The 15,000-nt window shown below is 43.4% G+C and overlaps 3 protein-coding genes across 5 annotated transcripts in view; all 3 read right to left on the bottom strand.

Moving 5' to 3' along the window:
* Positions 1-11,338, bottom strand: part of wdr36 (WD repeat domain 36) — a 21,948-nt gene extending 10,610 nt beyond the window's left edge. The window contains exons 1-9 of one of the 2 annotated variants that reach the window (XM_078271803.1): positions 11,056-11,338; positions 10,287-10,314; positions 10,036-10,136; positions 7,343-7,460; positions 7,086-7,218; positions 5,268-5,322; positions 4,506-4,638; positions 2,783-2,958; positions 1,349-1,469 (exon numbers count right to left, since the gene is read on the bottom strand). In XM_078271803.1, the coding sequence (XP_078127929.1) occupies positions 1,349-1,469; positions 2,783-2,958; positions 4,506-4,638; positions 5,268-5,322; positions 7,086-7,218; positions 7,343-7,460; positions 10,036-10,136; positions 10,287-10,314; positions 11,056-11,202 (1,012 nt within the window). In that variant the 5' untranslated portion in view covers positions 11,203-11,338. The remainder of the gene's footprint in view (positions 1-1,348; positions 1,470-2,782; positions 2,959-4,505; positions 4,639-5,267; positions 5,323-7,085; positions 7,219-7,342; positions 7,461-10,035; positions 10,137-10,286; positions 10,315-11,055) is intronic. The other variant, XM_078271801.1, reaches the window with a different exon arrangement.
* A 1,464-nt stretch (positions 11,339-12,802) lies between these two features.
* On the bottom strand, positions 12,803-13,430 carry LOC144531573 (E3 ubiquitin/ISG15 ligase TRIM25-like). Its single transcript, XM_078271804.1, has one exon. The coding sequence runs from the start codon at positions 13,404-13,406 to the stop codon at positions 12,906-12,908; it is 501 nt and encodes a 166-aa protein (XP_078127930.1). The 5' UTR covers positions 13,407-13,430; the 3' UTR covers positions 12,803-12,905.
* A 1,334-nt stretch (positions 13,431-14,764) lies between these two features.
* Positions 14,765-15,000, bottom strand: part of slc25a46 (solute carrier family 25 member 46) — a 16,133-nt gene continuing 15,897 nt past the window's right edge. For both annotated transcript variants that reach the window (XM_078271249.1, XM_078271250.1), the window contains one exon: positions 14,765-15,000. This exon is cut by the window's right edge and continues 3,437 nt beyond it. The gene's annotated coding sequence lies outside the window, so the exon portion shown is untranslated.

The raw sequence follows: 15,000 nt of genomic DNA, 5'->3' as shown, positions 1-15,000 counted from the left end.
TAAGACAGGCCCCCAGTAGACAGGGGGCCCAGTAAGACAGGCCTGAGTAAGACAGGGGGGCCAGTAAGACAGGGGGCCAGTAAGACAGGGGGCCAGTAAGACAGGCGGCCAGTAAGACAGGCCTGAGTAAGACAGGGGGCCAGTAAGACAGGCCTGAGTAAGACAGGGGCCAGTAAGACAGGGGGCCAGTAAGACAGGCCCGAGTAAGACAGGGGGCCAGTAAGACAGGGGGCCAGTAAGACAGGCGGCCAGTAAGACAGGCCTGAGTAAGACAGGGGGGCCAGTAAGACAGGCCAGTAGACGGGGGCCCAGTAAGACAGGCGGCCAGTAAGACAGGGGGCCAGTAAGACAGGGGGCCAGTAAGACAGGCCTGAGTAAGACAGGGGGCCAGTAAGACAGGGGGCCAGTAAGACAGGCCTGAGTAAGACAGGGGGCCAGTAAGACAGGGGGCAGTAAGACAGGCGGCCAGTAAGACAGGCCTGAGTAAGACAGGGGGGCCAGTAAGACAGGCCTGAGTAAGACAGGGGGCCAGTAAGACAGGGGGCCAGTAAGACAGGCGGCCAGTAAGACAGGCGGCCAGTAAGACAGGCCTGAGTAAGACAGGGGGCCAGTAAGACAGACCTGAGTAAGACAGGGGGCCAGTAAGACAGGGGGCCAGTAAGACAGGCCTGAGTAAGACAGGGGGCCAGTAAGACAGGGGGCCAGTAAGACAGGCGGCCAGTAAGACAGGCCTGAGTAAGACAGGGGGCCAGTAAGACAGGGGGCAGGTAAGACAGGGGGCAGGTAAGACAGGCGGCCAGTAAGACAGGCCTGAGAAAGACAGGGGGCCAGTAAGACAGGCAGCCAGTAAGACAGGGGGCCAGTAAGACAGGGGGCCAGTAAGACAGGCGGCCAGTAAGACAGGGGGCCAGTAAGACAGGCGGCCAGTAAGACAGGCGGCCAGTAAGACAGGCGGCCAGTAAGACAGGCGGCCAGTAAGACAGGCCTGAGTAAGACAGGGGGCCAGTAAGACAGGCAGCCAGTAAGACAGGCAGCCAGTAAGACAGGGGGCCAGTAAGACAGGCCTGAGTAAGACAGGGGGCCAGTAAGACAGGCCTGAGTAAGACAGGCGGCCAGTAAGACAGGGGGCCAGTAAGACAGGCGGCCAGTAAGACAGGCCTGAGTAAGACAGGCAGCCAGTAAGACAGGCGGCCAGTAAGACAGGCAGCCAGTAAGACAGGCGGCCGCCTGAGCTGCAAAGTGCTGCAGGAAACCCTGATGTTCACAGAGCAAAGAGAATGAAATAACAACTAAAGCTACAGAGATTATTAGCCAAAATGATGAAAACATGAATGAATAAATATTTTACCGGCGCTGAGGATGTTCTTCCCATCGTTGCTGTGGTGATGGATGGTGGTGGGCGGGGCACTGTGACCCTGACGACTCCTCAGCAACCTGGCTCCGCCCCCTTCCTGGTCAAATATCCACACCTGGAAAAAACATATATCCATCATTACACACCTGTACACACCTGACCAACATATATTCATCATTACACACCTGTACACACCTGACCAACATATATTCATCATTACACACCTGACCAACATATATTCATCATTACACACCTGTATTCACATTACACACCTGACCAACATATATTCATCAATACACACCTGACCAACATATATTCATCAATACACACCTGTACAACATATATTCATCATTACACACCTGACCAACATATATTCATCATTACACACCTGACCAACATATATTCATCAATACACACCTGACCAACATATATTCATCATTACACACCTGTACACACCTGACCAACATATATTCATCATTACACACCTGTACACACCTGACCAACATATATTCATCATTACACACCTGACCAACATATATTCATCATTACACACCTGTACACACCTGACCAACATATATTCATCAATACACACCTGACCAACATATATTCATCATTACACACCTGTACACACCTGACCAACATATATTCATCAATACACACCTGTACAACATATATTCATCATTACACACCTGACCAACATATATGCATCATTACACACCTGACCAACATATATTCATCAATACACACCTGACCAACATATATTCATCATTACACACCTGACCAACATATATTCATCATTACACACCTGACCAACATATATTCATCATTACACACCTGACCAACATATATTCATCAATACACACCTGTACACACCTGACCAACATATATTCATCATTACACACCTGACCAACATATATCCATCATTACACACCTGACCAACATATATTCATCATTACACACCTGACCAACATATATTCATCAATACACACCTGACCAACATATATGCATCATTACACACCTGACCAACATATATTCATCAATACACACCTGACCAACATATATGCATCATTACACACCTGACCAACATATATACATCAATACACACCTGACCAACATATATTCATCAATACACACCTGACCAACATATATTCATCAATACACACCTGTACGCACCTGACCAACATATATTCATCAATACACACCTGACCAACATATATTCATCAATACACACCTGTACGCACCTGACCAACATATATTTATCACTCATCAGTCATCAGTTTGAGCGAGAGAGAGGAGACGTCTACCAACCAATCAGCTACAAGTATCGGGAGACACAGCTCACGTACGTGATGACGACATGACGGAGTAATGTTAAACATCTAACTCTCCACACACCAGGTCAACTCGGATTATTTCGGCGTGTTTCACCTTGATGGCGTTGTCCGCTCCGTTGGTGACCAACAGCGGCTCTCTGTGCACAAAGGTTGCCGCGGCGACGGCCGTGCTATGGGCATGTCTCAGCTGAGTGACCAGCTGACGGCGCTCCAGATCCCAGAATGCAATGTGGCCCTGAGGACTGCTGGACGCCACGATGGGAGGGCCATCTGACAGACAGAGAGACAGACAGTGAGATAGTGAGACAAGCAGGCAGGCAGACAGATACAGATACAGACAGAGAGAGAGACAGACAGAGAGAGAGACAGAGAGAGAGAAATAAACAGAAATGTTAAAGTGTAATTATTCTTCATCGTTCTGAGTGAAATCTCTGACGAGGACGCTGTAACCAGCCCTGAACCAAGCTGTAATGTTACCCTACAGGACTAATGTTCAGCAGCAGTTAGTAACAAGCTGTAATGTTACCCTACAGGACTAATGTTCAGCAGCAGTTAGTAACAAGCTGTAATGTTACCCTACAGGACTAATGTTCAGCAGCAGTTAGTAACAAGCTGTAATGTTACCCTACAGGACTAATGTTCAGCAGCAGTTAGTAACAAGCTGTAATGTTACCCTACAGGACTAATGTTCAGCAGCAGTTAGTAACAAGCTGTAATGTTACCCTACAGGACTAATGTTCAGCAGCAGTTAGTAACAAGCTGTAATGTTACCCTACAGGACTAATGTTCAGCAGCAGTTAGTAACAAGCTGTAATGTTACCCTACAGGACTAATGTTCAGCAGCAGTTAGTAACAAGCTGTAATGTTACCCTACAGGACTAATGTTCAGCAGCAGTCAGCGTCCACTAAAAGTTCTGTTGTTCCTGCTGACAGACTCAGATTATTATTCTAAGTGTCTGACAACATTATGGGATGGATCCCTACAGAGATAGACCTTTTAGTTAAAGAGTAAGATCCTTTTAGTTTAACATGAAACAACCCCGAAATCACCATCACCAAACTCCACCAGACCCCATGTAAATAATCAGGACTTTTAGCGTGTATAGAGCCAGCATATCTCCACCAGACTCCATGTAAATAATCAGGACTTTTAGCGTGTATAGAGCCAGCATATCTCCACCAGACTCCATGTAAATAATCAGGACTTTTAGCGTGTATAGAGCCAGCATATCTCCACCAGACTCCATGTAAATAATCAGGACTTTTAGCGTGTATAGAGCCAGCATATCTCCACCAGACTCCATGTAAATAATCAGGACTTTTAGCGTGTATAGAGCCAGCATATCTCCACCAGACTCCATGTAAATAATCAGGACTTTTAGCGTGTATAGAGCCAGCATATTTCCACCAGACTCCATGTAAATAATCAGGACTTTTAGCGTGTATAGAGCCAGCATATCTCCACCAGACTCCATGTAAATAATCAGGACTTTTAGCGTGTATAGAGCCAGCATATCTCCACATGTAAATGGGTGAATTAAGGGTTTATTTCAACCAAACCAGAGTGGTGATTGTTGGAACAGTGGAAAGATGAACCAAGACGGCTTTTGATAGTTTGATTTAGTTTCTGTCCACTTTGAATGAAGTGTGTTTCACGATGATAAAAGTCCTGATTATTTACATGGAGTCTGGTGGGTTTGGTGGCAACATTTATACATATTGGACCAATTTAAAGATTGTTTTGCCATCAGTCACACCGACACTAAAACGTGGGGAAATAGGTTCCAGGTTGATAATTCATGAAGAGAGAGCTGTACCTGTTCTGAAAGCGAGCGAGCTGATTGGTCCCCAGTCCTGTGTGAAGCTCATCAGCGTCTCGTCCAATCGGATGTTGTGAATGATGATGCGTCCTGTCGCCGTGCCAACGCCGACCACATCCACCGCGGGACTCTGGGAAAGAAATACGTTATTTTTCAACAAATAAAATTTCAACAAAAAAAATATAAATATATATAAAATATATTAATGTTCTATTCAAAATAAAAGCACTTGGGACACATCGAGGAGGCAAGTGGAGGAGAGGAGGAGAGGAGGAGAGGAGAGGAAGAGAGGAGGAGAGGAAGAGAGGAGGAGAGGAAGAGAGGAGGAGGAGAGGAAGAGAGGAGGAAGAGAGGAAGAGAGGAGGAGAGGGAAGAGAGGAGGAGAGGAAGAGAGGAGGAGAGGAGGAGAGGAGGAGGAGAGGAAGAGAGGAGAGGAGGAGAGGAGGAGAAGAAAGGAGGAGATGAGAGGAGGAGAGGAGGAGGAGGAGTGGAGGAGAGGAAGAGGAGTGGAGGAGGAGAGGAAGAGAGGAGGAGGAGGAGAGGAGGAGAGTAGGAGGAGTGGAGGAGAGGAGGAGACGAGGAGGAGGAGGAGAGGAGGAGAGTTGGAGGAGAGGAGGAGACGAGGAGGAGGAGTGGAGGAGGAGAGGAGGAGCAGAGGAGGAGGAGGAGAGGAGGAGAGTAGGAGGAGAGGAGGAGGAGTAGGAGGAGTGGAGGAGAGGAGGAGACGAGGAGGAGCAACTGAAGAGAGCTGAGACTGACCTGCTGCAGAGAGGTGACTCCTGCTGACCAGCCGGGGAACGTATACACCAACTTACTGAAACACACAACACATATTATTAGTAGTAGTAGTAGTCGTAGTAGTCGTAGTAGTAGTAGTAGTAGTCGTAGTAGTAGTAGTAGTTGTAGTATATTAATGTGATTATGTCTGCTAACAGATATATAAGAAGGTAGGGAAGCAACAGAAGAAAAGGGAAGGAAATTAGGATGATGTTAAGACTGAGATGCTAAGATGCTAAGCTGCTGAGATGCTAAGACTGAGATGCTGAGATGCTAAGCTGCTGAGATGCTAAGACTGAGATGCTAAGCTGCTGAGATGCTAAGACTGAGATGCTGAGATGCTAAACGGCTGAGATGCTAAGACTAAGATGCTGAGAAGCTAAGACTGAGATGCTAAGCTGCTGAGATGCTAAGACTGAGATGCTAAGATGCTGAGATGCTAAGATGCTGAGATGCTAAGATGCTAAGATGCTAAGACTGAGATGCTGAGAGGCTGAGATGCTAAGATGCTGAGAAGCTAAGACTGAGATGCTGAGATGCTAAGATGATGAGAAGCTAACACTGAGATGCTAAGATGCTAAGCTGCTGAGATGCTAAGACTGAGATGCTAAGATGCTAAGACTGAGATGCTAAGCTGCTGAGATGCTAAGCTGCTGAGATGCTAAGACTGAGATGCTAAGATGCCGAGATGCTAAGACTAAGATGCTGAGAAGCTAAGACTGAGATGCTAAGCTGCTGAGATGCTAAGACTGAGATGCTGAGATGCTAAGCTGCTGAGATGCTAAGACTGAAATGCTGAGATGCTAAACGGCTGAGATGCTAAGACTGAGATGCTGAGATGCTAAACGGCTGAGATGCTAAGACTGAGATGCTGAGATGCTAAACTGCTGAGATGCTAAGCTGCTGAGATGCTAAGCTGCTGAGATGCTAAGATGTTGAGATGCTAAGATGCTGAGATGCTAAGACTGAGATGCTGAGATGCTAAGATGTTGAGATGCTAAGATGCTGAGATGCTAAGATGCTGAGATGCTAAGACTAAGATGCTGAGAAGCTAAGACTGAGATGCTGAGATGCTAAGATGATGAGAAGCTAACACTGAGATGCTAAGATGCTAAGCTGCTGAGATGCTAAGATGCTGAGATGCTAAGATGCTAAGCTGCTGAGATGCTAAGATGCTAAGCTGCTGAGATGCTAAGACTGAGATGCTAAGATGCTAAGACTGAGATGCTAAGATGCTAAGCTGCTGAGATGCTAAGACTGAGATGCTAAGCTGCTGAGATGCTAAGATTGAGATGCTAATATGCTAAGACTGAGATGCTGAGATGCTAAGCTGCTGAGATGCTAAGACTGAGATGCTAAGATGCTAAGACTGAGATGCTAAGATGCTGAGATGCTAAGATGATAAGATGCTGAGATGCTAAGATGCTGAGATGCTAAGACTGAGATGCTAAGATGCTAAGCTGCTGAGATGCTAAGACTGAGATGCTAAGATGCTGAGATGCTAAGATGTTGAGATGCTAATATGCTAAGATGCTAAGCTGCTGAGATGATAAAATGCTAAGCTGCTAAGATGCTAAGATAATAAGATGCTAAGCTGCTAAGCTGCTAAGATGATAAGATGCTGAGATGCTAAGACTGAGATACTAAGATGCTGAGATGCTGAGATGCTGAGATGATAAGATGCTAAGCTGCTGAGATGATAAGATGCTGAGATGATAAGATGCTGAGATGATAAGATGCTGAGATGATAAGATGCTGAGATGATAAGATGCTGAGATGCTAAGATGCTAAGCTGCTAACCTGGTCTTGATGTTCCAGAGCTGCAGTGCACCCTGGGAGCTGCCCAGCAGCACCTTGTTCAGGTAGGTGCTGGGATGCATCATGGCCGACACGTCGAAGGAGGCGGAGTCAAACTGCAGGCGCAGGTACTCGTCTGAGAGAGGGAGAGAGCAAGGCATGATGGGTAACACGTCTCTGAGAGAGAGAGCAAGGCATGATGGGTAACAAGTCTCTGAGAGAGAGAGAGAGAGCAAGGCATGATGGGTAACACGTCTCACCTCCTCCCTGGACGTCCCACACGATGACATCACCGCCAGCGTCTGCTGAGATCAGCTGATCGCCCAGAGGAAGCAGCAGACGCACTTCCTGCCTGTGTCCATGGTAACGCATCACCACCTGCACGGAGAGAAAACTAAGTATGAAGTCCAACATTTTACATTCTGTGTTTCTCTAAAAAAAAAAAAATATATATATATATATATATATATATATATATATATATATATATATATATATATATATATATACACACACACACACACACACACACACACATACACATACACATACACATACACACACACACACACACACACACACACACACACACACACATATATATGACTGTGGTCATATTGTTTCTTTGGTCTGCTGTGTCTGCTGTGTGTGTCATAGCCGTAAGATGATTGGTGGAGAGGTTTCAGGCCCGAACCTGTGATTGGCTGCAGCTGGGGAAACCACCCAGATATAAGGAGCCAAGATGGCGGCCGTCGGTGGGCAGCAGGCATTCCCCGTCCTCCTCATCTCCCAACCCGCCACACTTTTGCTTTGTGCCACTTTGGTTTAGATTAGATATTGTTTCCGTTCAGTTTGGTGAGGGTGGACCGCCAGGTGTGTTAGTCCTGTTTTCTCCTGTTCTGGTAGTCAGGGAGGGAAGTCTTCTGTTTGTTAGGTTAGTTTCTCATCTCCCAGTTAGAACTGTTTTGGTTGTTTGTTATTTAGGCAGTAGTCACCCTGAAGCTTCAATATGTCTATATTGTATGTATATATTATCTTTCTTTGTAAAATAAATAAGTTTGTTGTTATTCAAACAAATAACTGTTTGTGGCTATTTGGGAGACTATTTGGGAAGATGGGGCCTTTTCGTGTTGCGTCCTAGGCGCCCCGAGACTGGGGCGTAACACGCTGTATCGATACACAGACGCCAAGTACGGATCTATTACTATATATGTGATGGTCAGTGTCTGCTTGACTATCCCATTTAGCAGCAACACAATAGAAGTGAGATGAACAAACTGAGGCATGGATCTTTTTAGATGAAACAGATGTTGACAATGTTTCCTTTTGGGGACATCATTTGAAATTGAGAAAAATTTGAAGTTGGAAAAAAGGTAATAAAATGCAATATATCGCAGAATATCGCAATAATATCGTATTGTGACCTAAGTATTGTGATGACATCGTATCGTGACATAAGTATCGTGATGATGTCGTATCGTGACATAAGTATCGTGATGACTAATATCGTGACATAAGTACTGTGATGACGTCGTATCGTGACATAAGTACTGTGATGATATCGTACGGTGACATAAGTATCGTGATGATGTCGTATCGCGACATAAGTACTGTGATTATTAATATCGTGACATAAGTATCGCGATGATGTCGTATCGCGACATAAGTATCGCAATGACATCGTACGGTGACATAAGTATCGTGATGACATCGTATCGTGATGACATTGTATCGTGACATAAGTATCGTGATGATATCGTGACATTGTATCGTGATGACATTGTATCGTGATGACATTGTATCGTGACAGAAGTATCGTGATGACATTGTATCGTGACAGAAGTATCATGATGACATCGTATCGTGATGACATTGTATCGTGACAGAAGTATCGTGATGACATTGTATCGTGATGACATTGTATTGTGACAGAAGTATCGTGATGACATCGTATCGTGATGACATTGTATCGTGACATAAGTATCGTGATGACATAGTATCGTGATGACATTGTATCGTGACAGTATCGTGATGACATCGTATCGTGACATAAGTATCGTGATGACATCGTATCGTGATGACATTGTATCGTGACATAAGTATCGTGATGACATTGTATCGTGACATAAGTACTGTGATATTGTATCGTGACATAAGTATCGTGATGATATCGTATCGTGATGACATCGTATCGTGATGACATTGTATCGTGACAGAAGTATCGTGATGACATCGTATCGTGATGACATTGTATCGTGATGACATTGTATCGTGACATAAGTACTGTGATGATATTGTATCGTGACAGAAGTATCGTGATGACATTGTATCGTGACAGAAGTATCGTGATGACATCGTATCGTGATGACATTGTATCGTGATGACATTGTATCTTGACATAAGTATCGTGATGACATTGTATTGTGATGACATTGTATCGTGACAGAAGTATCGTGATGACATCGTATCGTGATGACATTGTATCGTGATGATATTGTATCGTGATGACATTGTATCGTGACGACATCGTATCGTGATGACATCGTATCGTGATGACATTGTATCGTGACATAAGTATCGTGATGATATCGTATCGTGACATAAGTATCGTATCGTGACATAAGTATTATATTGTATATATATATATATATATATAGTATCGTGAGGCCTCTGCTGATTCCCCCCCCCTAGCATTTGGATAGAGGTGTTGAAATTAATCACTCGATGCATCTCATCGTGGACGTCGACCGGGCCATAATCGATTGTTTGTTTATAATGTAACGTAGGCCTAACATTTCTGTTCACATATTCTGGTATGTTTTGTGCAGGCAGGAAGTGCCGTGTGTGTGCATGAACTGCAGCTCCATGAGTCCACCTGTAGGGGGCCAGCTGGAAACGTGTCATAGTATGCCTTTAAATAATCAGAACTGGTTTTTAAATAAAGTTTTCTTGCCTCTTTGTTGCGTGCGAAGGCGCTGATGTCTCGGCCGGCGGCGGCGAACACCAACATCCTGTCTGCTGCCACACAGCTGATGTCATCGGGCAGGCTGTTACCTAGGCAACCACCACACACACACACACACACACACACACACACACACACACACACACACAGCGTTACGGCACAACACGGCAGCCAATCAGAGAGCAGAACTCTCAGAGAAACTAAGATTTAAATGTTGAAATATTGAAATGTTGACTCACTGACGGCAACGATCCCCAACCTGTTCACCTGGAAACATCAACAGACATCAGCTGATCCCAAAATACATCAACAGACATCAGCTGATCCCAAAATACATCAACAGACATCAGCTGATCCCAGCCCCCCAAAATCATACATATTATTAGTGTCTGTGTGTGTGTGTGTGTGTGTGTGTGTGTGTGTGTCTCTCTGTGTGTGTGTGTGTGTGTGTGTGTGTGTCTGTGTGTGTGTGTGTGTGTGTGTGTGTGTCTGTGTGTGTGTGTGTGTGTGTGTGTGTGTGTCTGTCTGTGTGTGTGTGTCTGTGTGTGTGTGTGTGTGTGGGTGTGTGTCTCTGTGTGTGTGTGTGTGTGTGTGTGTGTGTGTGTGTGTGTGTGTGTGTGTGTGTGTGTGTCTGTGTGTGTGTGTGTGTGTGTGTGTGTGTGTGTGTGTGTGTCTGTGTGTGTGTGTGTGTATGTGTGTGTCTGTGTGTGTGTGTGTGTGTGTGTGTGTGTGTGTGTGTGTGTGTGTGTGTGTGTGTGTGTGTGTGTGTGTGTGTGTGTGTGTGTGTGTGTGTGTGTGTGTGTGTGTGTGTGTGTGTGTGTGTGTGTGTGTGTGTGTGTGTGTGTGTCTCTGTGTGTGTGTGTGTGTGTGTGTGTGTTGACAGTCTGTACGGAAGCCGTCAGAGGACAAACATGCGCAGTACATGTTAAACCATCACAACATAAAGAAAACATGACGTATTATATCTGTAGACATCGGTCTACGTCAGATAACGTTAACGGTTCTTACGTTGTACGTGTGGAAGCTCCTACCGACCGCCGTCACCACGTAGAACTCCCGGTGCTTCTGGTGGTACCGGAGCGCGTGCGGCACGTGGCCAGAATAAAGACCCAGAACCCGGAACCCGGAGAACAAAGCGCTGCCGCCGACCGGCATGATGTCCGGTAACAGCGGGCTTTACCGGAGAAACCGCGAAACTACCCGGAATACACACACACACACACTCAGCGGAGAGAGAGCGGAGCGGAGAGAGGCGACAACACATGGAGGAGCGCCGGGGAACTGAGTCCGAATGGAAACTACCAACACCAGCACGAAGGTTCCGCCTGCAGCAGAGAAGTCCTCAGAGATCAGTTATTCTTAATATATTATTATTATTATTATTATTATTATTATTATTATTATTATTATTATATAAGAGAGGGGTGGAGTGCTGGGAAGGATGCACGATGTCTTTAATGGTTCAGGTTTTTCTGTTATGCTCTTACATTACTTACGTAGGTATTACGGAGTAAAGGAATACTGCAGTCACTGTGTAGTACTTCATAACAAGTACAACTGACTGACTGAAGTAAAGGCATACTGCAGTGTAGTAAACAATTAAACATTTTATTAAAGTAAAAGTAGAAATACAAACATGTACAAACAGATACATGTGACTATATATTTCTTTACAAAGACAAGCAAGTATATCTAGGAATATATATATATATATATATATATATATATATATATATAATACTAATATAAAACACATATCTGTTCAGACCCATGATGTGGAAGAGAAACTACAACAACGTACAAATACATCGATCCAAATATTCCTCCAACATTTAGAGAAGATCAACAAACATCATCATCACAGCTGATCTCTGGGCCGACCAATCAGCTCTCAGCAACAAACACGTTAAAACGGACTTTAACCCTTAAATGACTTCTGTCTATTTCAGTTCACACAACTCAGCAGAGTCTCCAGTCCAATAAACCCTTAGTCCAGCACAGAGAGGCTGAGTGAACTGGTCTGGACTCTGTGGAGGAGACTCATGGTTTCAGAGACGCTGTAGAAGGACAGAATACCTGCACTGTGATCCAGGTACACTCCCACTCTGGAGGACCCAGGACCTGAGAGGACAGTTTGGACTTTGTTGTAAGAAAAGGATTTGCTGTCATTGAATCCAAACAAACATTCATTCGATCTCTCTCCTGCTGATGTTCTTGTATACCACTGCTACATAAATGTCACCTCTCCTGTCCACCTCCCAGTAACAGCGTCCAGTCAGTCTACTCAGGACCTGAGTCCAGGAAGTGAACCTGTCTGGGTGACTAGAATCGCATGTGTCTTGTAGCGTTCCTGTTCCCCTCAGATAATAACAGCTGTGTGTTTGCTGTGGTCTTGGGCTCTGGTTGAGACAGTAAAACGTCCCCTAGAGTCAGCAGGGGCGCAGCAAAGATTCTGGTTCCTGTACATCCACATTCTCTGTGGGCCCCTTCCAGCGTTTCAAATCTTTGTGGACCCTTCTCACATGAGGGTCCTGTATACTCTGTCTTCTGTTTACCGCCTGTCCTACAGCCCTTCCTGTCCCTGAGACGTTTGTCCATTCCTCTCTCAGGACGTCCTGTAGTTTATCTCTGACTTCTGACAGGGCTGCTGTCACGTCCTCAGAGCAGCTCAGAGGACGGATATGGATGCTGGATGCTGATTGGCTGAGTGGTGACAGTGAGGGGTAGTTGTGTAGAAACTGGCCGTGATCCTCTGTGTGTGAGAGCTTCTTCAGCTCAGTGAACGAGATTGATGGCCTCCGCCTGCTGCTGAAGCAGCTTCACATCTTTCTCTCTGTCCTGGATTCTCTGCTGGATGTTTAGTCGAGCTCTTTCTGCCTCTCAGTCCTTTCTGCTGCAGCTGAGACTGTGTCGTGGCCTCTATGTTCCTCCATTAAGCAGAGAGAACAGATAAGCTGCTGATCAGTACAGCAGAACGTCTTCATCACCTCATCGTGACGAGAGCAGACGTTCTCCTGGAGCTTCTTGGACGGCTCCAGCAGCTTGTGTTTTTTAAATGTTGGTGGATCATAATGAGGCTGGAGGTGTTGATCACAGTAAGAGGCCAGACACACCAGACAGGACTTGATGGCTTTGAGTCTTCTCCCGGTGCAGACATCACAGGCCACATCTTCAGCTCCAGCATAGCAGAGATCAGCAGGAGCAGCTTGGAGTCCAGTCTTCTTCAGCTCCTCCACTAAAGCTGCTAACATGGTGTTTTTCAGCAGGACAGGCCTCGGTGAGAACGTCTTCCTGCACTGAGGACAGCTGTAGACGTACTTACAGTCCTCTACATCCCAGTGGCTTTTAATACAGTTCATGCAGTAGCTGTCTCCACAGGGAGTAGCCACCAGATCCTTCAGTAGATAGATAGATACATATATATAATCATATATATATATATGATTATATATATATGATTACACTGTTGTACTGAACTTTGTACCTCCACTAGAGGTCAACATCATCAAGTAGGAGGTGAACTACTCCTGCTCTGTGTTCAACCAGTCAGTCACTAATAAGAGCTGCTGTGAAGAGAACAGTTCTCAGACTGGATGTTGAACATCAGCTAGTGTCTCCTGGTCATTTAAACCTTGTTGTAGAACATTGGCTGTGGATTATTCTTGCTGCTCTTTTCTTTCTTTAAGATACAAAGAACAACATGTTTCTTCTCTCAACACTTTTTACAAGTAACTGACAAAAAAGCCAGACTGTTTATTTTTATTGGCTTCTGATACCATGTTAATAACTCTTTATTTGATATCATCTGACATCAGACAACAGTCATTGAAAATCTGTGTCTGAATCTCTGGCAAATTAACACTTATGACAAACTTATGACAAACTTATGACAAACTTATGACAAAGTAACTGCTAATGATTGTTCTCCTTTCATCAATCATTTCACTTCAATCATCTCCTCCTCTGCATGTTCTCCTCTTCCCCAGAGTGTAAAGGAGAAGACGGAGTGATCCAGCCGTCAGGAGATGTCATTACTACTGAAGGAGAGACACTTACTATTGGCTGTAATTTTATATATTATCTATTATATATATATATATTATATTATACATACATATATATATGTATGTATATATATATGATTATATATATATACATACATATATATGTATATATATATGATTATATATATATACATACATATATATGTATATATATACATATATATATATGATTATATATATACATATATATATACATATATGTATATATATAATCATATATATATGATTATATATATATATAATATATATAATCATATATATATGATTATATATATATAATCATATATATATGTATATATATGATTATATATATATAATCATATATATACATATATATGTATATATATGATTATATATATATGATTATATATATATATAATCATATATATATATATATATATGATTATATATATATACATACATATATATGTATATATATACATACATATATATGTATATATATATACATACATATATATGTATATATATATACATACATATATAATCATGTATATATACATATATATGTATATATATGTGTATATAATCATATATATATACACATATATATATATACATATATATATGTATATATATGTGTATATATGTGTATATAATCTTGGTATTTAAGAACATATTTGAAGCGTCTTCACTTTACAGCAGAAAACAGAAACTTTATTTAATTTTAAGAGCAGTTTCAACAGAATTTACGACCACTTTGAATCAACTTTATTTAAACCAGTGCAGCAGAAACAAACACTCTGAATAACCTTTATTGATTCTTTCAGACTTTACAAGAATGTCGCGTTCATTTCCAAAAACCTTTATTTTGAAAATCATCAGCTCTTCCTCCCCGTTTGGTCAGAATCGTTTAATAATTTATAATGAA

This window comes from Sander vitreus, chromosome 16 (genome assembly GCF_031162955.1).
Source record: "Sander vitreus isolate 19-12246 chromosome 16, sanVit1, whole genome shotgun sequence".
NCBI lineage: Eukaryota > Metazoa > Chordata > Actinopteri > Perciformes > Percidae > Sander > Sander vitreus.
Note: the sequence above shows the minus strand (reverse complement) of the source record. Positions and strands in the feature narration are given on the sequence as shown.